General features: G+C 36.3%; 1 protein-coding gene across 2 annotated transcripts in view; it reads left to right on the forward strand.

The window, feature by feature from the left end:
* The first annotated feature begins 389 nt into the window (after positions 1-389).
* The window catches only part of LIN9 (lin-9 DREAM MuvB core complex component), a 92,707-nt gene continuing 66,263 nt past the window's right edge, over positions 390-26,833 (forward strand). The window contains exons 1-6 of one of the 2 annotated variants that reach the window (XM_079106688.1): positions 390-721; positions 6,222-6,254; positions 8,572-8,666; positions 10,109-10,213; positions 20,777-20,910; positions 22,261-22,386. In XM_079106688.1, coding sequence (XP_078962814.1) covers positions 643-721; positions 6,222-6,254; positions 8,572-8,666; positions 10,109-10,213; positions 20,777-20,910; positions 22,261-22,386 — 572 coding nt within the window. In that variant the 5' untranslated portion in view covers positions 390-642. Of the gene's footprint in view, positions 722-6,221; positions 6,255-8,571; positions 8,667-10,108; positions 10,214-17,689; positions 17,822-20,776; positions 20,911-22,260; positions 22,387-26,833 lie in introns of those variants that run through there. The other variant, XM_079106689.1, reaches the window with a different exon arrangement.

Consider the following 26,833-nt stretch of genomic DNA (forward strand, 5'->3'; position numbering starts at 1 on the left):
TTCAGCCTTCAGGAACTGAGGAGTCCCCGGCTCACCAGAGGCCGCTGGGACCCCCCAGTCCTGGACCCACACGTTATGTGGCCGCTGCAGTCTGAGCTCAGGGCTGGAGGTGACCAAGGAGCCCGAGAAACGTGGGTCTGGGCAACCCGGAACATTTGACTTCGTGGAAAGCCCCCTTGCGTAACGTGATCAAGAACTATGGGCTTCTCGCTCCGCGCTGAGGCCACAGGTGCCCCCTCCCTGCCCCACGCCGCGGTCCGCCGGGGCCTCCCTCCCGTTCGCCTCCCGGAACAAACAGCTTGCAGTTCCCGCAGCTGCAGCGCGAGCCGCGAAACGCGCGCCGGGAGCGAGCCCCGGCGAGGGCGGGCGGCTCGGCCCGGGCGGGACACCCGAGCTGGCGTTGCGCCCCCCGCGCTCGGGCGCCGGGCCTCTCCGCGCGGCCTCCCTCCTCCCACCCTCCGGCCCGGGGCGGGAGCGAGGGCGGAGGGCGAGGCGCGGCCACCCCGCGCACCCCCTCCCCGGGCAGGCGCGGGCGGAGCAGGGCCAGCCTTGGCTGGCCGCGGCGGGAGAAGCGCGGCGCAGCGCCGCGGGCAGCGAGCTCCGCATTCGAACCTCCCTCGCAAAGACAGTCTCCGCCCCACAATGCACCGCGGCGGGCAGCCTTTGAAAAAGCGGCGCGGCTCGTTCAAGATGGCGGAGCTCGACCAGTTGCCTGACGAGAGTGAGTAGCACCTCAAAGCACCCCCCTCTTCCCGCCGGCCGCCTGTCCCGCGGCTGCACCGACTGGGATAGGCTGCCGTGCTTTCCGGCGGGCTGGTGGGCTGACTGCCAGCTCCATCGTGGTCCCCTAGTCCTCCTACTCCGGTGTTGCCGCCGCGTCGCCGCCTTTGTTATGGTGTCTGTGTGTTGGTTTCTGGGGTTGTGCGAGCGCCAGGGCCGGAAACCGAAAGCCCGGGAGTCCAGCCTGTGTTGGGCGGAGGCGGTGGCTGCTCCCCTGGCCCGACTCCAGCCCCCGGCGGAGGTGGGGAAAGAGCAGCCCCCGGTCGCGGGGGCTGCCCTAGCCGCCTGCACCACTCGCCCGGCGCCGAGAGACGCCCGCCGGGGTTATGTAACTCGCCTGTCCGGGGGGCCGGGGGAGGGCTTGGGCTGGGCACTGGGTGGTCACAGCCCCCTCCTCTTGCCCCAGCCTCTGATCTTGACAGCTCCTGCCTCTGCAGGCACTTGTGATCTTCACTACCCACCCCCCATCGCGTCCACCCCTGGAAGTGTTTCCGTGTCAGAGGGTTGTCCCCTTCCCCAGGGACCACAGGTGGCTGTGGACCTTTCTGGAGGTAATCCAGAATGGATACACAGTGTTCAGGTAACCCCCATCCCGCAGGCATTCTTCTGTTAGGATGTATCTTAAGAATCATGGGGGTGTCTTTACACATGGAGGTGACCAGCACAGCATACATGTACTGTTCTCTGCCTGACACCCACTCCTGTGCATTGCCTCATTTATCTGTGTTTACTCACCCCCGCCTCTTAAGACACGGATGCCCATTTGTGTGGACTGGGCATCAGTGCCATAGTTGAAGGACAATGAAACTGAAGTTTGCAATTTTCAGTATTTCATAAATTATACGAAAAGGCAGGTATTTCAGTTTAGCTAATTACAAAATGGTCCTGAATTCCCACTCACTGTTCAGTTTGTGTATGTGTATCACTTGGAGAGAGTTTTAGTATAAGAAAAAGCTTAATCGCTGTTAAATCTATCTGCACACAAGGCAGATAGACTTTAAAAAATGAGAGCTCAAGATATTGCCAATGCTCTTTACTTTGTGAGGGCATATATTCTTAATGTATTATGAAGTTAAAAGTTCAGGTTGCCAATCTAGTGAAAAGTTGTACTGAAATGTTTGGGTTTTTAAATGTGATCTAGACTAGCACTAAATCCCAAAAGAACTTTGTCAGTGTTGGAAATATTCTTTTTTGCAATGCCCAGTAGAGTAGCCATTAGCCATATGTGGAACACTTCAAATGTGGCTAAGGAACACTTAGAATGTGGCTACTGTGTTGGACAGGGCACAGCTATAGACCATCCAAGAGTTTTATTATTTCTTTTTTGGAGAATACAATTGATTGTGACTTAGGATGCTTGCAAATAAAGGTGGGCCTAATAATCACAATGTATTTATCATCTAAAAAACTTTTTCTTACTGTGGTTCTTTGTAAAGACTTGGAATTTATACAGAGTTCAAATTCCAACTACATTCTCAAACTGAATAACCTAAACATTTGTATTACTGTGTGACATCTCTGGTACATAGGTGTGTTGGGTGGGGGGCATGCAAACTTGTTTGTGTGGTATATGTCTTGTTTAGTCAGACTACACCTTGGTTGAAAGCCTGAATTGCTTTACCTGCTTGTCAAATATACATAAATACATGATTTATATGGAACCAAATGTGGAGTAGTAGGCATTATTAATTAAAATGGACAGGATCTTTTTTTAAATTTTGATTCATCGTACACAAATGGGGTACAACTGTTGTTTCTCTGGTTGTACACGAAGTAGGGTCACACCATTTGTGTAATCATACAGGCACATAGGTAATGATGTTTGTCTCATTTTGTTATTTTTCCTTCCCCCTACCCAGGACAGGATCTTCAAAAAGAAAAGCGATTTCAGTTTAATACTGGAAATAGCAAAAATTTTTTTGCCAAGTTTAGTCAAGGGAGCTAGCTAATATATTAATTAATAGCCACTGAAACATTATCAGTTATAAAAACTATCATTAATAGAGTACTTAGCTATGAACCAGATGCTGTGCAAAATGTATTACATGTATTTGCTCATTTAATCTTAATTTGAATTGATGCAAGTATTGGAGGACACTGAAGCTATCTTTAGCCCAGATCTTTCCTCTGAGCTCCTCCTGTTCTTCATAATCTCTTGTTATTTCATATCTCTTTTTGGATACTTCAGAAGCCCCCTCAAACTTCACAGGTTCAAAATTCACCTCATAATCCCACCCTAGGACATAGATAACTTTCATTTATTCTTGTCTTAATGAATGGTTCCACTTTGCATTCAGCTGGCAGAGCAAAAACCTAGAGGTTATCTTTGACACTTCCCTCTGTTTCATTTCACATGTTTAAACCTTTACTAAGTCTTGGATCTTTTACCTTCTAAATGTCTCAATTCTGCCTGCTTCTTACCATCACCAAGCCCAAGTTGTCACCATCTCTTCTCTACACTAATTACTTCAGCCTTCCATTAATCTACTCCCTTCCCTCATATACAGGTCAGGGGGATTCCTTCAAAATGTATACATGTCATCCTTCTGTTTAAAACCTGTTTGTAGCTATCTATGAGGCCCTTTGTGATCTGGCTACTCCCTGCCTCTCCAGCTTCACTATCACCCTCTCATTTTGCCCCTTTGAGTTAAATTGGACCTTTCTCATTCTCACCAGGGTCTTTTCTGCAGGGCCTTTGCACATGCTTTTCTCAACTGGAATACTCTTTATTCCTCTCACTTCCTGTTAACTTCTAGTTATCCTTTAGACCCCATTTTGAACTTCTTCAGAGAGTTATTTTTCTGTCCTCCTGGACTAGGTTATGTCTTTAATCTTTTCATGCCACAGTGTAATTTCTTAGTGGCAGCTGTCATAGTTGCAGTTTCTTGCTTGTTTATGTGATAATTCAGTTAGTAGCCTAACCAGACCAAAGCAGGTACTGTTTCTGTTTTCCTTTATATTACATTTCTAGTTCTATGCATAACACCTGGCTTTCCCTCTGACCTTTTCTCTTACTACTATTTCCTTGTAACCTCCCCCCAGTACTCCCCTCCTCTTTCTTATCATTTTTATATTCTAACCTCTCTTTTTAGGACTTTTTCTGTTTCTTCTGCCCATACTGCATGCTCTGACTCCTATGCTTTCATAGCTAGCTCTTTTCAGATGTCACCACCTCAGAGAAGCCTTCCCTAACTACTCTATATAAAGTAACTTCTCCCACACAAATATCACCCAGTTCATTTTCTTTATAGCAATTATCACAAACTGTAATTATTATTTTATGTACTTGTTTATTGTATGTCTCTTTCCACTAAAATACAAGCTTCCTGAGAGCAGAGGCTTTGTCCATCTTGTTCCTTGAGTAACCTCAGTCACTAAAACAGTGCTTATGGAATGCTGGGGATGTTGTTCAATGGTAGAGCACTTGCCTAGCATATGAGAGGCCCTGGGTTTGGTCCCCAGCACTGCAAACAAAACAGTGCTTATGGGAAGCATTCAGTAAATATTGGTTGAATGAATACCCAGTTACAGCAGGATTCTAAATCAGATTCACTTGCCTTTAAAATTCATGTTCTTTTTTTTTTTTTGCGGTGCTGGGGATTGAACTCAGGGCCTTATGCTTGCAAGGCAAGCACTCTACCAACTGAGTTATCTCCCCAGCCCCAAAATTCATGTTCTTAACCTAAAAAGATTTATAAATCGATCAAAGCAATACTAATAGTAAGCACTATGAAAATTAGCCATGTAATGTGTACACTTTTGCACATAAGTTAACTTATTTACTTATTTGCAAATGAAGAAACAGCACAGAGAGGTTAAGTAACCTTGGGGAAGTAACATTGTGAGAGTGACAGAGCCAGGATTCAAACACAGCTAGTCTCAATCTAGGACCTGTTATTTTGACCACTAGACCATACTGCCTCTCAGAAAAAGAAAAAAAGCTGGTAGGTCAGAGTTCCTAAGATATGGTTCCTGTGTTCATGGAGCAGAAATGAATATCTTTGTGACTTATGCTTCTTTCTTCAGATCCCTGCTCCAACATCACCTTTCAGAGCAGCTAATTATGAGCAATTTATATAAAAATAGTCTGCCCTTCCCCTACTCCCACACTCCCTAGCCCTGTTATCCTGCTGTACTTTTTCCATAGTGCTCACTGCCACCTGATGTGTATTTGTTTGTTTATCTCCCCCCAGTAGAATGTAAGTTTCAGAACAGGGACTTAGTCTGTTTTGCTTTCTATTGTATCCCTATTGCCTGGAGCAGAGACTGGTGGGCAGTCTGCACTCAATACATTCTCACTGCATGAGTGAATGGTTACTACTTTTTTCTCAAATGAACTATATTTGTCTTAGTAGCTGCAAGGATATGTGCGCTGTCTGCTTTGCTGCTTCCCTGTTGTGTTGTGTTGTTTGAAGTTTTTTAGCAAGATTTTATGGCATTCGTCCCCAACTCCTCTCGTCCTTGATTTTACTGCCTTTGGTCATTATACTTCAAAAAAATTTTTCCCTATTGCTTCTCTTACACCCTCCATCCATAGATATTGTCCTTTATTCACACCAAAACCTATAGCTTAGTGTTTCTCAAAGTGGATTACCTACAATAGATCCTCCTTTATTAATAATATGGATTCTGTGTGTATGAGGAGCTTTCTGGTTATTCTAATATACCGTAAAGTTTGCTTTATCTAGTGAATCCCTCCAAATTTATACTGGCCCCTTTTGTCTGTTTTAAACTCCTTTTTCTAGTTTGGATCTTTTAAATATCATGCATACCTACATTCTAGTCTTTCCAGGGACTTATGGCCTGCTATGACAGTCTCTGAATCGTTTCCATTTTGCTTTTTCCACTCCATTATCTCTTCCGATCTTTCCTGAATAAATGCCATTTCAATTTCTCTTTTCCTTAGGATCAAAGTACTTTTTGAATGAAGATCCAAAATTATTTCTGTCCCTATTCTTTTTCCCTCTCTCCCTACATTTTCCTCTCTGGGAATGGTTTCCAATTCTCACAACTTCAACAAGACTCCCTGATGTCTCTCCAGTTTTTTCTTACCCTATTTGAGTTCTGAATTATAGTTTGAATTGTGTACTAGTTATTTCCTGGATACTGGGACACTTTACCCTTAAGCTTCATCCCCAGCCCCCCTCCCTGTTTTTTGTTTGAGTTTGGGTGTTTCATATTTTGGGGGGCGGGGGGAGACAGGGTCTCTTGAAGTTGCCAAGGCTGGCCTTGAATTTGTGATACTCCCAGGTAGCTCTGATTACAGGTGTGTACCACTGTCCGGCCATCCACTTATTTCTAATTGCACGTGCCAACATCACTTCAGACGCAACACTGCTCAAATGAAATGGATTACTTTTACCCTCAAATCACATTCTTTTTCTCTCACTTTGATTTTGAAATGATTATTGATTTTTTTTTTTTTTTTTTTTTAATTGCAGGCTCTTCAGCAAAAGCGCTTGTCAGTTTAAAAGGTAAGAATTATATTGTTTTTAGGGATGTTATAAGCTAGAAATTCAATTCATAAAATTAATTTGGATATTATTTCTTTTTTCCTTCTAAGTTATGATTTATTTTAGTTTTTCAGTATTGATTTTTACTGATAAGTTGAAATTCATATGCTTTTAGAACATATGAATGGGGCTGGGGATATAGCTCAGTTGGTAGAGTGCTTGCCTTGCAAGCACAAGGCCCTGGGTTCAATCCCAAGCACCACAAAAAAAAAAAAAAAAGAACATATGAATGGTCCTGAGTTGTTAGAAATTAAGTTTTTTTCTTAAAATTATTGATTAAAGGACTTCCTAACTACACATTCTAGAAAAATCTTATTTAAATTTAAAACATTTATTAAGTTTGTGCTGAGCTGTATGTTTGCATAATGGTTTATCTTTCCTTCTAAGTAATAAGGCAAGTTCCTTGTAATAAAAGAATAGTACTTTTCTCTTTCTGAGAAAAAAGCTAGATAACTTTCCTTGATCTTGTTTTGATTAGATATAGTAGACTAGCCCTCTTAATATGGTTCACTTTAAATTTTACATCTTGGTTAAGATTCTACTAGGTAACGAAATTGGGAACCAAGCTAAATATTCTCAAAGTTCATTAGTACTTTGTGTCTTTAAAACTACTGTGTTGTGCTTTGGATTAGTGATTTACCAAATGAAGACCTGCTTGAGACAACTTATCTTAAAGAATTCCTTGGTCAATTTGCGAAGAAGGATCAATTCCATCCCCCCCCCCTTTTTTTTTTTTTTTTTGGTGCTGGGGATTGAACCCAGGACATCATCACCTACTGTGACACTGAGCTTTATCCCCAGCCCTCCACCTTGTTTCTTTTGTGCTTCTTAAATTGTACATGTGGGACTGAGTGCCCATGCCTGTAATCCCAGTGACTCAGGACACTGAGGCAGGAGAATTGCAAGTTTCAAGGTCAGACTCATGCAACTTAGTAAAACTCTGTCTCAAAATAAAAATTAAAATTAAAAAGGGCTGGGGGTATAGCTCAGAGTGCCCCTGGATTAAGTCCCCAGTATCTCTCTCTCTCTCTCTCTCTCTCTCTCTGTCTCTCTCTCTCTCTCTCTGTCTCACACACACACACACACACACACACACACACACACACACACACACACACACACAAATATCTGTCTGCAGGTAGATCAGTCAGTCTAGGAGTTTGGGGTATATAATGGTAGAACACTTTTCCTAACATGTGTAAGGCACCCTGGGTTTGATCCCTAGTAGTGGCGCCCACCCTGCAAAATACAAATGTATATCTGAAAAAGCATTCCATTCTTTTTCTCTCTGTATTAAATCCATTTTTATTTTTATTTTTGTTTTTGAGACAGATCTCCCTGTGTTGCTCAGACTAACTTTGAACCCCTGGGCTCAAGGTATCTTCCCAAGTAGCTGCAGCTGTAGGTGTGCACTACCATGCCTGGCTATGTTTTATCTATTTTGTATGTGTGTATTTTTTTTTGTTTGTTTGTTTATTTGTTTGTGGTGCTGGGAATCAAACTCAGAGCCTCATAGAGAGCAAGCACTCTACCACTGAGTCATACCCCCAGCCCTATTTCTTTTTTAAAAAAGAATTATACAATTAATATAAATTTCTTTTAGAAAAAAATAGAAAATACTGATGAGCAACTAGAAAAGACTAAAAATAACCATCCTGTCTATATTCATCCCAGTTTTCTGTGTTTCTCTATATGGTTAAATATCCCTTTCTACAAAAATTAAACTCACTCCCTTTTATTTTTATAATATATTTAATCGATCATTTGTTTGGATTCTTCCTGGTTGTGTACAGCTCCAAAGACATTTCTTTGAATTAAGAAAAACAGAAACATCACACTAATTTCAATTTTCATATGTCAAGGATTCCACATATTGAAGCAAAAAAACATGTAGAGATTTGTCCTAAATTCAGAGTTAGAAGGGCTTTTTTCCATTTTCAATTGCCTGCTTTCAGTCAATTCTACCAGGAATTTTGAGTTTTTGGCAATTGAAGTGAAAGAATTATTAAAAACCAAAAAGAAAGAAAAAAGATGGTATATGTTTCAGTATAGAAATTTAATACCTTTAAGATGTATCATTTTATCAAATTATTAAGGGAATTGAACAGAAAAATACAGATAAGATTTTTCATTCATAATAAACTGAGATTATTATTACATATTTTTTCCACATTGGTGTATATTTCAGATATATTGCTACCATTAAATAGATAATGCTCCTGGTATGAAATCCTCTGAACTAAACTTATATTTTATTAGTATTAATTATTTATTACAGAGGGAAGCTTATCTAACACATGGAATGAAAAGTACAGTTCTTTACAGAAAACCCCTGTTTGGAAAGGCAGAAATACAGGCCCTGCTGTGGAAATGGTAAGGAATGTGTTTTTCTTAGACTTTAGAATAATTATAGCTAACTTTTATTATTGTTATTTATAAATTTTTATAGCACAGGAGAAAAATTCCAAGGTTTTTTCCTAACCACCGGCCTTTGAGTCTTTAAGTGAAGTGTCATTGAATACTATTTGACCTTAGATAATTGTCTGTAGCCAGTGATATCTGGTCATAATTAAGTATTTTTAAAAGAATTATAGTATATTTAAATAGGAAAAAACAAACAGCAAAACCCCAGCAACAGCCAAAAGTCTTATTTTTATTAGATACACAGAAAGTTTTATGTGACTCTTGTTCCTGCAACAAGATATATAAATAAGTGATAAGGTATTAAAATCTTGTGTAGGTCAAAGATAAGTGCATTTTAGAGGTAAAAAGTAGAGATGAGCATATAATTGCATAACTAACAATTTTAGATCCTCTGTCTTTTGCCCAGTCAGGTAGCTAGCAGGTCAGTCATGAAACAAGTCTAGAACTGGAATGGACAGCAGCAGTAGCCTGGGCAGTGGCCCTAGTGAATGTGGGGAATTTTTCCTCACTCTTTCGGTTCCATCACATCAGTTTCATTATTCTCTTCCCCTCTCTACTCATGGTCCAAGAAGGGGCCAGGGTAGAAGGAATTTATGGGCTATGAAGTGTGAAGATTCAGTGGGTTTAATTTTAATTTGGTCAGTTAGTTACTGACCATATTAGCCCTCTGTATACATTTCCCTTCTAAAAAGGCCTGAAAATCTTTCTTGAGTGGAGGAAAAGCCTTTTGAAAAAAGATGTGGGTCTTATTGGGCTCTTATTTCTGTTGTGTCTGTTCAAGAAACTTCTAAACCTAAGGTGAACTATAAATTTTTTTAAAAAATGTTACCAATTAGTGTATTATGTACTTTTGCTACTTAATTTTTTTTTTAGTTCTAAATGTAGTTTTCAAGTATCTGTTATATGTATCTTGTATTTTTTCTTACAAATGGAAATTCAGTTAATAATTTTTGACAGCTGATTAATATAATATTATATATATTTAGTCATATTATTCTAGAGTCAGTTAATGTCTTTGTCCCAGCCCAGCTTTATGCAGCAGACATGTAATACACCCTATTGGTATTAACCAACATAATTTGAACTGGAATTTCTGGAACTTACTTTCCTATCTTCATAATCCAACTCCCAGACTACTAAGGAGAGTTAGAGTTTAGTTTTAGTTTAATCAGAGAAGTGTTGCATTTGTGAACACACTGCATAAACATGTATTTTAATACTTTCTAAATCTAAGATTATTTGGCTTTGTGTACTTTGTATTACTTGTACTTAGTCCTTCTATTACTGCTGATAATCCAGAGTTAGCTATATTTTCCAAATATAGGATTATATTTTGGAACAAAAAATGAGGAGTATTCTGTTTCTTCATTAAATAAAAATTTATATCATAGCCTTTTAGAAATTCAAAACGAAGTCGACTCTTTTCTGATGAAGATGACAGACAAATAAGTACAAAGTCACCTAAAAGAAACCAGAGGGTTGCAATGGTTCCACAGGTATGTGTGTGCTAAAATTTTGTTTCATGTGAAAGGAAGTAAACAGTTGCTCAACATGAAGTTTATATTCATTCTTTTACATTTGTGTAATAATTTCTTTTCTTTAAATCAGTACTGCTACTCAGCTCCTATTTTAGTGACCTAGAAAATTTTGTGGTTTTTTTGGTTGACTTTAAACCAGAGTAGAAAGCCAGTCATCATTCTGTAACCATGAAGATAGTGAACATTAAACAAATTTGATTTGGCAGTATGGAATCAGTTTGGAATTTTACATGGAAATAAGTGGGGGAAATGTTTATCATAAAGAGAAATATTTTCTTTATCCAAAAGAGGAAAATACATAACATGAAATCAGATTTCCTTTTTTATTTTTATTTTTTGGAGGTACTGGGGGATCAAACCTAAGACCTTAGACATTGTCAAGCACTCCACCACTGAACTACACCCCCAACCCTTCTTTTGTATTTTTGACATTTTTTAAAAAACTCATTGGAGGGCTGGGGTTGTGGCTCAGTGGTAGAGCACTTGCCTGGCATGTGTGAGACACTGAGTTTGATTCTCAGCACCATATATAAATAAATAAAATAAAGGTCCATTAACAACTAAAAAAAAAAAAAAACCTCATTGGACATGTAAGAATCAAAGGAATGGAAATTAGACAAGAAAATATTAACTTTAAAAATAATGTAATTTTTCTCTTATCAAATTTATAACTTGATATAATTATTCTTATTTTCATTTTTTTCAAAAAGTATTACAAAGCAAAAATTTTTTTCAATATAGTAATAGAAGTTTCCCATCAAATAAAGACATGCCCAGTAATATGCCTTACTCCAAAAACTCTTACCTTTATGATAGTCTTAAAAAGTAAAATATGTTCGTGTTTTGTAGAATGAAAAAACTGCATATTAAACTTTTTTTAAGTATCAAGAACAAATGTATAGAAACACCTGACATGCAATTTAAAATTTTTATCTCATTGAAAGTAAAATGTATTGTGTTTCTTGGCTTGATAGGTATTGAATACAAGGTCAAATGAATACAAGAATAGCTAAATAACAATTATGTTAAGACTTTGGAAGAACTGTGTCACTAGAAGTCTGGATGACTCACACATACAGAAAACTTTGGTCTTTATGATCCCGAAAAAGCCCTGTCCCAGCTTTTTCTTCTGTCCTCTTTCTCAGGAACATTACTCCTTCTAGGAATGTTTCCAAAGTCCTTTCTACTTCTGAGCAGTACAGAACAATTATAAGACAAACATGATGTGAGATTTTTTTTACATATGGGAAAAGTTTTTATATCTTCCTGTTTTCTCTTTACTAGTCTTTATATCCCTCAGTTCTTTGCATTTTCATTTATGTGATGTGGTTTATTCTCTTACCCTTCTAGTCCTAGTCTCTAAATCTGTATGTTTTGACTATATGTTTGTTTGTTTGTTTGTTTGTTTGTTTTTGTGGTGCTGGGGATTGAACCCAGGACCTTGCACTGCCACGCAAGTGCTTTGCCTCTGAGCTACATCACTAGCTTCTCTGTATGTTTATTTAAAGGATACCATCCAAAACTCAAAAACTATGAAAATCAACTTGCATTGAGTACTTCCTAAGTGCCAGATCCTGTTCTAAGCATTTCATATGTATTACTTTGATTTAATCTTCAGGCTGGGGATATAGCTCAGTTAATAAAGTGCTTGCCTCACAAGCACAAGGCCCTGAGTTCAATCCCAAGCACCACACACAAAAAAAGAGGAATATTAGATTTAATCTTCAACAACCCCATGAGATAGATTACTATTCTATTGCTCCCCATTTTTCAGATGAAAAAGCAGACATACAGAAGTTAAATACCTTGCTCAAGATCAGAAAGCTGGGAAGTGAAGGCTGATACTAAAATGGTAGGCAGCCTGTCTCCAGAGTCCTACTTTTTTAAATGAACAGGTTTATTGAGATATAATCACATGTCAGATAATTCATCCACTTAAAAGAATATGCTTTAATACAAAAATATATTAAAAAGATAGTGCACCATGATCAAGTGAGTTTTATCCCAGGGTTGCAAGGTTGGTTCAACATCTGGAAATCAATAAATGTCATTCACCATATCAACAGACTTAAAGTTAAGAATCACATGATTATTTTGATAGATGCAGAAAAAGCATTCGATAAAATACGGCATCCCTTCATGCTCAAAACACTAGAAAAAATAGGGAGAGTGGGAACATTCCTTAACATTGTAAAGGCCATCTACACTAAGCCCATGGCCAATATCATTCTAAATGGTGAAAAACTGAAAGCATTCCCCCTAAAAACTGGAACAAGGCAGGGATGCCCTCTTTCACCACTTCTATTCAACATCGTCCTTGAAACTCTAGCCAGAGCAATTAGACAAACCAAAGAAATTAAAGGGATACGCATAGGAAAAGAAGAACTCAAACTATCCCTGTTCAATGATGACATGATTATATATTTAGAGGAACCTGGAAATTCCACCAGAAAACTTTTAGAATTCATAAATGAATTCAGTAAAGTAGCAGGTTACAAGATCAGTGCTCATAAATCCAATGCATTTTTATACATTAGTGATGAATCTTCAGAAAGAGAAGTTAGGAAAACTACCCCATTCGCAATAGCATTGAAAAAAATAAAATACTTGGGAATCAATCTAACAAAAGAGGTAAAAGATCTCTACAATGAGAACTACAGAACACTAAAGAAAGAAATTAAAGAAAACCTTAGAAGATGGAAAGATCTCCTATGTTCTTGGATAGCCAGAATTAATATTGTCAAAATGGCCATACTGCCAAAAGTGCTATACAGATTCAGTGCAATTCCAATTAAAATCCAAATGATGTACCTTACAGAAATAGAGCAAGCAATTATAAAATTCATCTGGAAGAATAAGAAACCCAGAATAGCTAAAGCAATCCTTAGCAGAAAGAGCGAAGCAGTGGGTATCGCAATACCAGATCTTCAACTCTACTACAAAGCAATAGTAACAAAAACAGCATGGTATTGGCACCAAAATAGACAGGTAGATCAATGGTACAGAATAGAGGACATGGACACAAACCCAAATAAATACAATTTTCTCATACTAGACAAAGGTGCCAAAAATATGCAATGGAGAAAAGATAGCATCTTTAACAAATGGTGCTGGGAAAACTGGAAATCCATATGTAGCAGAATGAAACTAAATCCCTATCTCTCACCCTGCACAAAACTCAACTCACAATGGATCAAGGACCTTGAAATCAGACCAGAGACCCTGCGTCTTGTAGAAGAAAAAGTAGGTCCAAATCTTCACCTTGTTGGCTTAGGATCAGATTTCCTTAACAGGACTCCCATCGCACAAGAAATAAAAGCAAGAATCAACAACTGGGGTAGATTCAAACTAAATAGCTTTCTCTCAGCAAAGGAAACTATCAGTAATGTGAAGAGAGAGCCTACAGAGTGGGAGAAAATCTTTGCCACTCATACTTAAGATAGAGCACTAATTTCCAGAATATATAAAGAATTCAAAAAACTCTACACCAAGAATACAAATAATCGAATCAACAAATGGGCTAAGGAAATGAACAGACACTTCACAGAAGAAGATGTACAAGCAATCAACAGATATATGAAAAAATGTTCAACATCTCTAGTAATAAGAGAAATGCAAATCAAAACTACCCTGAGATTCCAACTCACCCCAATCAGAATGGCGATTATCAAGAACACAAGCAACAATAGGTGTTGGAGAGGATGTGGGGAAAAAGGTACACTCATACATTGCTGGTGGGACTGCAAATTAGTGCAGCCACTCTGGAAAGTAGTGTGGAGATTCTTCAGAAGGCTTGGAATGGAAACACCATTTGACCCAGCTATCCCACTCCTTGGCCTATACCCAAAGGACTTAAAATCAGCATACTACAGAGATACAGCCACATCAATGTTCATAGCTGCTCAATTCACAGTAGCCAGATTGTGGAACCAACCTAGATGTCCTTCAATTGATGAATGGGTAAAGAAACTGTGGTATATATATAATGGAATATTACTCAGCCATAAAGAATAATAAAATTATGGCATTTGCAGGCAAATGGATGTATTGGAGAATATCATGCTAAGTGAGATAAGCCAATCTCAAAAAACCAAAGGACGAATGATCTCGCTGATAAGCAGATGATTACACATAATGGGGGTAGGAGGGGACAGTGTTAGGGTTAGGGTTAGGGTTAGGGAGGGGGGCAAGAATGGAGGAAGGAAGGACTGTATAGAAGGAAAAGAGGGGTGGGAGAAAGGGAAAAAATAACAGTGAATCAAACAACATTACCCTATGTAAATTTATGATTACACAAATGGTATGCCTTTACTCCATGTACAAACAGAGAAACAACATGTATCCCATTTGTTTACAATAAAAAGGACAACAACAAAAATAAAATGAAGAGTGTTACGAAAAAAAAAAGGAATATGCTTTAATTGTTCTTAGTATATGCAGTCATCACCACAGTTTTAGAACATTTCATTACCCCAAAAAGAAACCTTGTGCCTACTAGTAGTCACTCCTCATTTTTCATTTGTTGAATCGATCTCCAAAGTGTAGTTGCTATAAGAATATTTACATTTAAAATTTGGAAGATACTATCAAATAATTATCCGTAAAATTGTAATAGTTTGAGTATATTTCCTCACACCCAACAGAAGGGTCTTTAATAATTTTATTATATGTTACTGGATGTATATAATATACATTGGGTATACGTCATATATCCAATGAGACACCAATATCTTATTTAAAAATGTGGGTCACTACATAGAAATGGCACTTTTCGTTGTAAGAATATGTGATGGTAACTTGGTTGTTTTTTATGCTAAACATTTCCTGAATTTCAAACTTATTATTTTTACATTAAAATTTTAATTTTCATACAGCCAGAGGAAGGAGAAGTTGTGCTCCATTTGTGTACAATGTGTCAAAATGCATTCTGCTGTCATGTATAACTAATTAGAACAAAGTAAAAGAGAAAAATTAATTTTTTAAAAAAAGTTTCAAGTATGAGATCCTGAATGGATTCTAAAACAGAAAAATTGGTATTAGTTTTTTTAAAAAAGTGGAATCCAAATAAAGTTCTTACTTTAATACTGTTATTTTGTGCTGACAATATAGCTCATCTTGTAGAGCGCTTGCTTTGGAGGCAAAAAGACCAGGGTTCAAATCCCTAGAGCGGCAGAATGGAGAGAAAAAAAAAAAAGAGAGAAAAAAATACTGTTATTTTGACAAATACACCATGATTATATAAGATGTTAACATTAGGGAAAGCTGGGTGAAAGGCAAATGGGAACTCTGTACAATCTTTGTATCTTTTCTGTAAATACACAATTTTTCCAAGCTAAAAAGTTTATAATAAAGAATTGACCTCAATTTACCATCCTCCTAATCTTCTATTTCCCTTATCCAGTGATAGACACTATAATTAGTTTGATTATTCTTTTAAGACCTGTAGTCATAGGAAATATGTAACAGTATTTAACACTTGTAGTTTTTTAAAATATAAATATTTTTCCAATTACACTTTAGCATCATTTCCCTAATAGTATTTCTTGCATCATTTTGTGTCTTTTTTTCCCCCCACTCAAAAGTTTTTGGGTTTTTTTGAGCCAGACAAAATGGTGCACACCTGTAATTGCACCTATTCAGGAGGCTGAAGCAGGAGGATCACAAGTTCAAGGCCAGCCTGGGCAATTTAGTGAGGCCCTGCCTCAAAATAAAAATAAAAAAGGCTGGGGATATTGCTCAGTGGTAGAGTGCCCTGGGTTCACTATCCAGTACCACAGAAAAAATACTTTTTCCTTGAGATCTGGCTACATTGATACATAGGCAAACAGAATTCAGTATTTTGCTTCTTTTTACCAATGTATAATATTCAGTCTTATACAATACCATAATTTATTTACAAGTTCTCACATTTGGGAGCATTGAAATGGTTTCTAAGTTTTCACTCTTACAAACAATGCTGCAGTGAACATCCCAAGCATGTTTGTATGAATTTGCAAATGTTTTTCTAGGACAGATGCCTAAAATGTGGAATTACTGGATCATAGGATATGCACATTTAAAGTTTTTAAAGTAGTGCCAAATTATGTTTTCAACCAGCAATAGAGCAGTCTTAATTTTCCCAGATGCTGGCCAACTCAGCATATAACCAAACTTCCAGATTTTTCTAATCTGTAGAAATAAACTCTCCCCTCTAGTACTGGGGATTGAATCCAGGGCCACTCTACCATTGAGCCATATCCTGGGCTCTTGATACTTTTTATTTTGAGACAAGGTCTCAGTAAGTTGCCAATTCTGGCCTCAAATTTGGGATTCTCCTGCCTCAGTCTGTTGAGTAGCTGGGATTACATGTGTGTGCCACTGTGCCTTGTTTCTGTTGGCATTTCATCTGTGAGTGAGGTTGAGATACAATTCAAAAACTATTTCTTCTGTAAATTGTCTTTCTCCTGTTTTTCTGTTGGATTTTGGTTGTTTTCTTGCTACTGATAAGACTTTTTTATATGTATTAAGAATATTAACCCTTGCCTGTTTATATTGGTTATAATTTTTTTTCTTTTTTAGTTCTTGTTTTGCTTTTGCTTTTATATTGTCCAACAAGCAGGATTTTATAAAAATTTAAGGATCAAATATAACTTTGCTTTTTATAACTTCTTGAGTTTGTCATGCTTGGAAAGGCCTAATTCCCTAACCTAAAATTTATAGTTTCAGAATTCTTTGATATTTCCTCTTACTTCAGTTTTTTGAATGTTTAAATCTTCAATACATTTGGAACTTATTTTGGATTAAGGAAGGAAGGAAAACTGCAACCTATTTTTTTTCTCCCAACTTCTATTAGTTGGCCTGGTAATATTTATTATAATCCAGCTTTTATATATTGATTTAAAATGCTTTCTTCATCACAAACTAAATTCATATATATATTTAACTAAATTCATGTATATATTCATATACATATATATATATATGGGGTTACTTCTAGGCTTTCTATGTCTAGTATGTCTCTTTATGTGCTAATATCAAATTGTTTTTACATGACTTTGTTATGTTTTAATGTCTGGCAAGATATTATGTATTCTTATTTTTTTAGATTTTTTTTTGCTAAGTATTCTTGTGCGTTTATTTTTCCATATGAACTTTAGAATCGACTTGAATAGGAAAAAACTTTATTGTATTTTTATTGAGATTGCATAATATTATAAACTGAATTGTAGGAAATGCCATATATGTAAAATCAAGACTACCTATCCAAGCATTGGTTGTGATTCCACTTATTTTAGTCCTTAATTGCTTTCAATAGTTAATTTTTTTTCCATTTCTTTGCACATTTCTTAGGTATATTCTTAGGTACTTAATTTTTGTTCTTATCATTTTTGCTACCATAAACAGGATTTTTCTTGTTTTTGCTCCATCCCCCTTACTGGGGATTGAACCCAGAGGTGCTGTACCACCAAGCTACATCCCCAGCCCTTTTTATATTTTATTTTGAGACAGCATCTCTCTGAGCTGCTGAGGCTGGCCTCGAACTTGCAGTCTTCCTGTCACATCCTCCTGAGTTGCTAGGATTAACAGGTGTGTGTACTCAGCTTTTCTTGTTTTATTATCTAACCAATTCTCATTTATTTTTAGAAAAGACAGTGACTTTTATATTGACTCTTTAGGATACTGATTTTTACATATCAAATTTGTATTCACCTACTTTATTAAATTTTCTTAACTTAATGATTACAGTTGATTTTTTTTTTTTTTTTTTTTTCACTTTTCTGGGGCAGTCATGTCACTTTCATATAGTGGTAATTATCTATTTTTTATTCCTGTTATCTATTTGGCCAATTCCTTCAAAATCATGTTTAAAAATAATGGTAATAGTTTATATCTTGTTCATATTCCTCACTTTAATTAAACTGCTTTTAGTATTTTATTTTTTAGTACCAGGGATTGAACCAAGGATGCTTAACCACTAAGCCACATCCTCACCCTCTGTATTTTTAATTTTGAGACAGGATTTCTCTAAGTTGCTTAGGGCCTCACTAAATTGCTGAGGCTAGCTTTGAACTTGAAATCCTTCTGCCTCAGCCTCCCTAGCCACTAGAATTACAGGTGTACGCCACACACTCCCAGCTGTTTTTGGTATCTTAACATTAAAAATGATACTGATTTCTTTTTCCCCCAGTACTGGAGATTAAACCTAGGCCCTCAACTTGCTAGGCAGGGGTTTTACTACTGCACTACATCTCCAATCAAATACAGTTTTTTGGACTGGAGTTTAGAGAAATGTGTTTTATCAAGTGTCTTAGTCTGTTTTCTGTTGCCATAATTGACTACCAACAACTGATTATTTATAAAGAAAAGAAGTTTATTTTGGCTCATGGTTCTGGAGGTCTTAGAGGGTAGTATTGGCATCTGCTCAGCATCTGATGAGGGCCTTCTTGCTCTGCTGGATTATGGCACAGCAGATCATATCACATGCCAACACAGAGCCAGGGTGCCAGAGAGATCTTGCTTTTATAACAAAGCCACTCTCAACTACCCATTAATCTATGAGTGGATTAATCCATTCATAAGGGCAGAGCCCTCATGATCTAACACACCTCTTAAAGGTCCAGCCGCTCAAATACCATTAACTTGTGATTTGGGGAATTAAGTTTCTAACACATGAAATTTAGTGGACACATTCAACCTATTGCATCAAGTTATGAAAGGATCTGTTTATTTTTATTTCTTTGGTCAGTCTAGTTAAAGGTTTCTTGATCTTTTCAAAGAATTTGTGGTTTCACTGATTTTTAAAAAAAAAATTTTTTCTATTTTTCTTATTTCTGCTTTAATCTTATTTCCTTCTTTCAGGTTGCTTTGTATTTATCTTGCTTTCCTTTTTCTTGTTTCTTAAGATGGAAAGGTAGTGCTGTGGTTTGTTTCCCCACAGTTTCATGTGTTGAAATATAATCCCTACTGTGAGGTATGAAGATAATAGAAACTTCATCTGATATGGTGTTTAAATGTGGGGCTTTTGGGATGTGATTAGATTTAGATAAAGTCATGGGGTGGGGCCTCCATGATTGAATCCTCTTGACTTTATAAGAAGTTGGAGAAAGACCAGACTAGTGCTTAGACACAAAATCCACAAGCTCCCTGACTTTTACCACATAATGCCAAATGTGGCCCCTTGGCCTTGGACCCCCAAAACTGTAAGCTGAAATAAACCTCTTTATAACTCACCTACTCTATAGTGCTGTGTTATTGGCAACAGAAAAAAGGTTAATATTGGTAGTTTGAGATCTTTCTTCTAATAGAGTTTAGACTTAAAACTAAAGTTTATAAATTAAATTTTCCCCCAAGCACTATATTAGTCTATCATGAAATTTTTGGTATGTTGTATATTTGTTTTTTCAGGAATCTATTTCTGTTCTAGTAAGTCTGGGTTTGGTTTTGTTTTTGATACTGAGGATTAAATCCAGGGGTGCTTAACCACTGAGCCACATCCCCAGCACTGTTTATATCTTGTTTTGAGACAAGGTCTCGCTAAGTTGCTCAGGGCTTCCCTAAGTTGCTGATGCTGGCTTTGAACTCGAGATCCTCGTGCCTCGGTCTCCCAAGCCGTTGAAATTACAGGTGTGCACCACTGCACCCAGCCTGTTAAGTTTGTTTTTAATGGGTATTATTCAGATGTCTTTAGCATCAACGGAGGTAACTTTTCTTATTTTGATTTATTAATAATGGAAGTACATTAATACTTTCCTATTACTGTATCATCCTTATATATTTGATATGAATCCCACTGAGTTGTGTTGTATTCTTTTGATGCTCCAATGTTAAAGTTTTGTTTTTTAATTAAGTTTTATTAAGGATTTTAAAAATCTATATACAATACATGAATGATATTTTCTGAAGTTTTCTTTTATTATACTTTGGCAGCTTTTGTTATAATGTTGACTTAACACTAGGGAAATTTTTTTTTCTTTCTTCAATAATCTAAAATATTTGGATGGCATTAGAGTTCTCTGACTTGGTATAGAGTTCACTTCTGGGCCTAGTGCTTATCTGCATGCATATGTGCATTCCCTCTTTTTGCCTTCTCAGCAGAGTACCTTTACTATTTTTATTTTTTTGGTTGCTGGGAATTGAACCCAGGACCTCACGCATGCTAGGTAAGTGTTCTGCCACTGAGCTACACACCTGGCCCAGCAGAGTTCCTCTTACTGAACTCTTTTGACCCGTGACGGGTAGGAATATTTCATATAAGTCCCTTCTTCCTATATATTTAAATTGATAATGTATTGCACAATGTGAACATGGTGGGGGTAAACATTTCACCTTCTGGTAAGACTATGTTATGAAACTTGAGGCTTTAACTTTGTCAGAAATAATCAGGATGTTTGTTTATTAAACAATAATTTTAAAATTTCATGTTAAGTACTATAAAAAATTTTTGAGTACTTAAATATAACTTACCTTTTTTATTCACTGTTTTAAATGTTCATTTTTACTAATGGAGCTATAATTTATCTTTTTTTTTTTTTAATCATATAGAAATTTACAGCAACAATGTCAACACCGGATAAGAAAGCTTCACAGAAGATTGGTTTTCGGTTACGGAACCTACTCAAGCTTCCCAAAGCACATAAATGGTGCATATATGAGTGGTTCTATTCAAATATAGATAAGTATGTATCATGGCTTATATCATGAATATTACCTGAACTAGAAATTTTAAGTTTTTCAAATGTTATGAGCTGCAACTTTTCTATAGGTCTATTTTGATCTTAGATCTTATTTTTTCCGAGTTCACTTTTCTTTTTCTCTCTTTTTTCTTTTCTTTTTATACATGGTCTTGTTATTATTATCCAGGCTGGTCTCAGTTCCTGGGCTTAAATGATTCTTCTATCTCAGCCTCCCAAGTAACTGGAATTACAGGTGTATGCCACCAGCAGTTGAATCCAGTTTTCTATTCCTCATTTCAGTTGGATTCATTTCTGTTTTTCATCGTTTTCTACCCTACCCCTTTGGGGGAAGTAGTTATATATTTTTGTTAAAAATTAAATGAAAGTATAATTTCTACATTATAGTTAACAAAGACTATAGAGATACCCTAATCAAAGCTCCATTATTTGCAATGAATGAGATTTATTTTATAAATCCACTGCTAGTATAATAATATAGAAACTATTACTAATGGTAAAAATGACTCAATAAGATGTTTTAGGAGGGTAGTCTTTATATTTTAGGAATGATACTTAAGCACTTTAATTATACGTACGTTTTTAAGTAAAAGAGATTTGGCTGAAATCTTGTTATTTGAAAATAGAAGTTAATGAGGAAAAGTTCTGATTTCTAATCCATCCTTGTATGTCTGTTATTGGTGCATATTATGCTAGCTGTTTATCTTTCCTTCTAGTTTCCAAACCATTACCTACTCTGAAGCTTGTGAATCTGAGGGGTGTACTTTGAGCCAAGGCACTATTGTATCATTGTTAAGACTGGATTCCTGGTTTCTCACACTGTGAATAGTATTTTTTTTTTTTTTCCCCACAGCTTATGAAAGCTTTCAGGGTATCTTAGTGTGATCTGAGTTCTTCTGGGATTCCCTAAAACTAATCTAATCCTCCGGCATCCTCCAGGGTTAGTCACAAAGAGTGATGATATTACCCTTAGGACAAAGATACTTTATTAAAGCTGGCATTATTGCTTGTCTTTACCAGATATAATGCCTGGACCAGGACAGCATCCCAAAATATATAGTCATATAGATGATTGAACAAAATCAGTTTCTTCTGGAATCTCAATCACAGACAGTATTTCTTGAATAACTTACATATGTCAGTTGTTTCACAGTGCCAAGGATTTAGTTTTAATATTTTGAATTTGTACCTGTTTTGTCTATAGATAAGGTCAGTGTGAAAGTTTGACATTTTGTGATTAGTATGGTGTGGAAAATTGGAATGCATATTTTGAATTTTGTGTCTGTTAAGAAAATAATATGTATTAACCAATAAAATACCATTTCTATTTTACAGACCACTTTTTGAAGGTGATAATGACTTCTGTGTATGTCTAAAGGAATCTTTTCCTAATTTGAAAACAAGAAAATTAACAAGAGTAGAATGGGGAAAAATCAGGCGGCTTATGGGAAAACCACGGAGGTAAAAAGTGATTTTTTTTTTTAAATAAAAGTAATAAATAGGTGATAGTATCACTATATTAACTCTGTGTGTGTGTGTGTGTGTTACTAGGGATTGACCCAGTTCTTTGCTCTACCATTGAGCTACATCCTTAGTCTTCTTTATTTTTTGTTTTGAGGCAAGTTGCTGAGGCTGGCCTTGAACTTGCAGTTCTCCTGCCTTAGCCTTCCTACTCACTGGGATTACAGGTGTGCACACTGTACTTAGCCATTAATTTTTTTTTAATCTTCTAGATAACTAGAATAATTTTCAGAATACTTTATATGTCATTTATATTGTTAGCAAACTTTAATGAAGGTGCTTTTTATATTTATCATCTTATGATTAAATGTACAATTTTCGTTCTGAACACAGGTTTTAAGCATAATTCTGTTTTGTTTTAAATATTTTTTGTTGTAGATGGACACAATACCTTTATTTTATTTATTTTTTGTTGTGCTGAGGATTGAACCTAGTGCTTCACACATGCCAAACAAGTGCTCTACCACTGACCTACAGCCCCAGCCCCATAATTATGTTTTAAACATAATTTTACTATTTTAAATTACCTGAGTCCCACTGTGTTCCAAAAAATATTTAAGAATGTCCTAGAAGTATTTAAGGAAGCTCTAAAATTAGGTGTACATTGTTATTGTTTGAAACCCTCATCACTTCAAGAGGTTTCCTTCAATTACCTATTTTACTTTATATAAAACATTTGAAAAGTTAATCTATCCAGTGTTACTTTTTCAAAATGTTTTTTCATGCAAAATGACTTTCCCTTTTCTAGTGTTATCTTGGTAACACATTAGAAACCTTATATTACTTTTGAGTGAAATTTTGAAATATGTCAGAAGCAGAATTAGATTATTCTTTGTCTGCTTAGTAAAAGCATGTGTAAGACTTTTTCTTTTCAATGGTGGGAAAGTTCAAGAGAGGCCTAGAAATATAAAGTGACTTAGACAAATAGAAATGGAATTTAGTTTTAACAACTTCTGTAGATGATGATGAAATGCAAGGAGACCCAGCAGCTCGGAAGGCTGAGGCAGGAGGATCCCAAGTTCAAAGCCAGCCTCAGCAATGGTGAAGCACTAAGCAACTCAGTGAAACCTTTGTCTAAAAAAAAAATACAAAATAGGGCTGGGGGTATGGCTCAGTGGTTGAGTTCCCCTGAGTTCAATCCCCGGTACCCCCGCCCCCCCCCAAAAAAAAATGCAAGGAGAAATTTTTAATTGAGGGTTGGGGACTTTAACTCAATGATAGAACTCTTGCTTAATATGCATGAGTCCCTGGATTCAATCCCCAACACCACAAAAAAAAAAGAAAGAAAGAAAAAGAAATTTTAATTGAACTTCTAATAGTATTTTATCTGTCTTTTATAAGATGATCTCGCTGATGATGTTTTTAATATTTTCAACATTTATAAGAACAAAATTAAAATTTAGTTTATTACTTGATGTGTTTCATACAGAAAATATATGATCTCAGGCTATTTGGGATTTTTTTGGATGGATTTTGTGTGTTTTAGCATATTGAGCTACACTATTTCTTTTTTTTTTTTTTTTTATTGTAAACAAATGGGATACATGTTGTTTCTCTGTTTGTACATGGCGTAAAGGCATACCATTTGTGTAATCATCAATTTACATAGAGTAATGTTGTTTGATTCACTCCGTTATTTCTTCCCTTCCCCCCACCCCTCCCACCCCTCTTTACCCTCTATACAGTAGTTCCTTCCTCCATACTTGCCCCCCTCCCTAACCCTAACTCTAACCCTAACACTAACCCTTCCCTCCCCCCCATTATGTGTCATCCTCCACTTATTAGTGATATCAGTCGTCCTTTGGCTTTTTGAGATTGGCTTATCTCACTTAGCATGATATTCTCCAATTTCATCCATTTGCCTGCAAATGCCATAATTTTATCATTCTTTATGGCTGAGTAATATGAGCTACACTATTTCTAATTATAGAAGATAGGATATTAGTCACTATTTATTTTACTGTTTTAATTCTGTAGTTTTTTTGAGTACATATTTCTCTTGTTAATTTATCCTCTATTCTTACTTACCTCTATTACTTAATCTTATAGTCCTTTAATTCATCAAGGTTAATTGAAAGTTGAGGTCTTTTTTTCAACAACAGTTTATACTTTTTCTTTCCCTAAAGAAGTCGGAATATAATTCATATTATTCATACAATATACTTTTTGAAATATTCTAATCTTAAAAATCAACTGGTAAAACTACATCCAGTTAGAAGATAAAAAGGAGCTGGCACAGTGAGTGGCACATTGCCTATAATCCCAGTGACACTGGCGGGCTAAGGTAGGAGGACCAAAAGCTCAAGGCCAGCCTGGGGAACTTACTGAGACCTTGTCTCAAAATTAAAAATGAAAAGGGCTGGGATTGTAACTTGGTGGTAGAATGCCCCTGGGTTCAATCCCCAGTACAGTACCACAAAAAAAAAAAAAAAAAAAAAAAAAAAAAAAAGGAAGATACAAATACATCTGAACAAGTGGGAAGACACCCATGATCTCAGAAAAGAAGACACAACATCCTAAATTCATCTGTAAATTAATCAGTCCCAATGAAAGTATCAGTAACCTCTTTTTTTTCTTTTAAGCTAATAATTCTAAAATTCACATTTGAAAAGGAAAAATCAAATAGAGAAATTCTGAAAATACAACTAATGAAGAGAGACCAATTTATCAGCTGCTAGTTGAAGTATTGAAATAATCACTAGGATTAAGATTGAAAACATAAGGGCTAGAGCACAAAATAGGTTAAGTGACCATAATTAAAACTGTGAGAGTGGTACATAAATAGAAAATTAATTAAAAATAAACAGTCCACACACAATCATGGAAGTCTATTGGAATTTAGTAAAAACAGAGTGGTTACCTCTCAAGTACATGGAGAAGGAGAATGAATTATTGTTTGGTTTGGTACTGTGGATTAAATCTGGGTTTGTTTTACCTTTGAGCTATCACCCCAGCCCTATTTTATTTTTATTTTTTTGAGAGAGCGTCTCACTAAGCTGCTGAGGCTGGCCTGGAACTTGCGATCCTCCTGCCTCAGCCTGGGATTATGGGCGCACACCACCATGCCCAGCCGATTGTTTAATAGAGATTGAAAGTACTGTGTAGGGCTGGGGTTGTGGCTCAGTGGAAGGACACTTGCCTAGCTAGTGTGAGGCACTGGGTTCGATCCTCAGCACCACATGTAAATAAATTAATTAAATAAAGACCCATGGACAACTAGGGAAAAAAAAAAAAAATATATATATATATAAAAGAGAAAGTACTGTGTATAAATCTGGAGAAAAAGCAAGTGGGTCTCATACCTTATACCAGGAAAAAATTGAAAAAAGATAAAAGATTTAAATATGTTTTAAATGAAACAACAAAACTATTGGAGAAAAACAGCAATTTGTGTATCTTGAATTGGAAAGTGTTTTTCTAATAGGCCCTAAAGCTAGGAGCCATAAGAAAATATCAATAAATTTGACATCCTAAAAATAACGTTTTTCATGACCAAGAAACAACAAAAAGTCAAAAGATAGTAACAGAAATATCTATAATTTTTATTACAGAGGATTAACTCCCTAATTTGTAAAGAACTCCTTAAATCATAGGAAAAAATCAAATAACTCATAGTAAAAACTGATTATAAATAGGTAATTCAAAGGAAAGGAAAAAAATAGCTCTTAACATGAAAAAATTGCAGTTTTCCTCATGGAGAACTCCAAATTAGGGCTGGGGTTGTAGCTCAGTGGTAGAGTACTTGCCTAGTATGTGTGAGATGCTGAGTTTGATTCTCAACCCTGCATTTAAATAAATAAAGATTTATCAACAATAAAAAGAAAAGTCAAAATCAAAATATGCTGGAATACTGTTTTTTAATTTTCAAATTGACAAAGTTCATAAAGTTTACCATATTGGGTTGGCAGTGTTAGGATAAAATAGTCATTTCTTTATGTTTTGCTGGTGAGAGATTACTTGTATATAATCTCTGTGGGGGAAAATTTGATAAAAATTGATCAAATTTACAAATTTTCATATTCTTCAACCTAACTGTTCTGAGTTCATACCACAGAAATACTTGCACATAGGTGAAATGACATGTGCAAAGGTACTTATTACAGTACTATTTGTAGTATCAAAAGATTGGCAACAATCTAAATGTCCATAAATTTGGGAAAGATTAAAATATGTTACTTAGAATAGAAAATTTGAAACCATTTAATGTAAAACAAAAACATGAACTGAGAGTGTAGTTCAATGGTAGAGTACAAGCTTAGCATGTGCAGAACCCTGGGTTCGATACCTGGCAACAGAAACAAAAACAGAAGATGCTCTTTGTGTATTGGTAATAGATTAATTGATAAGATATATTAAGAAAGAAATGCAGAATACATAACAGCATATT

This window comes from Sciurus vulgaris (genome assembly GCF_902686455.1).
Source record: "Sciurus vulgaris genome assembly, chromosome: 12".
Classification (NCBI taxonomy): domain Eukaryota; kingdom Metazoa; phylum Chordata; class Mammalia; order Rodentia; family Sciuridae; genus Sciurus; species Sciurus vulgaris.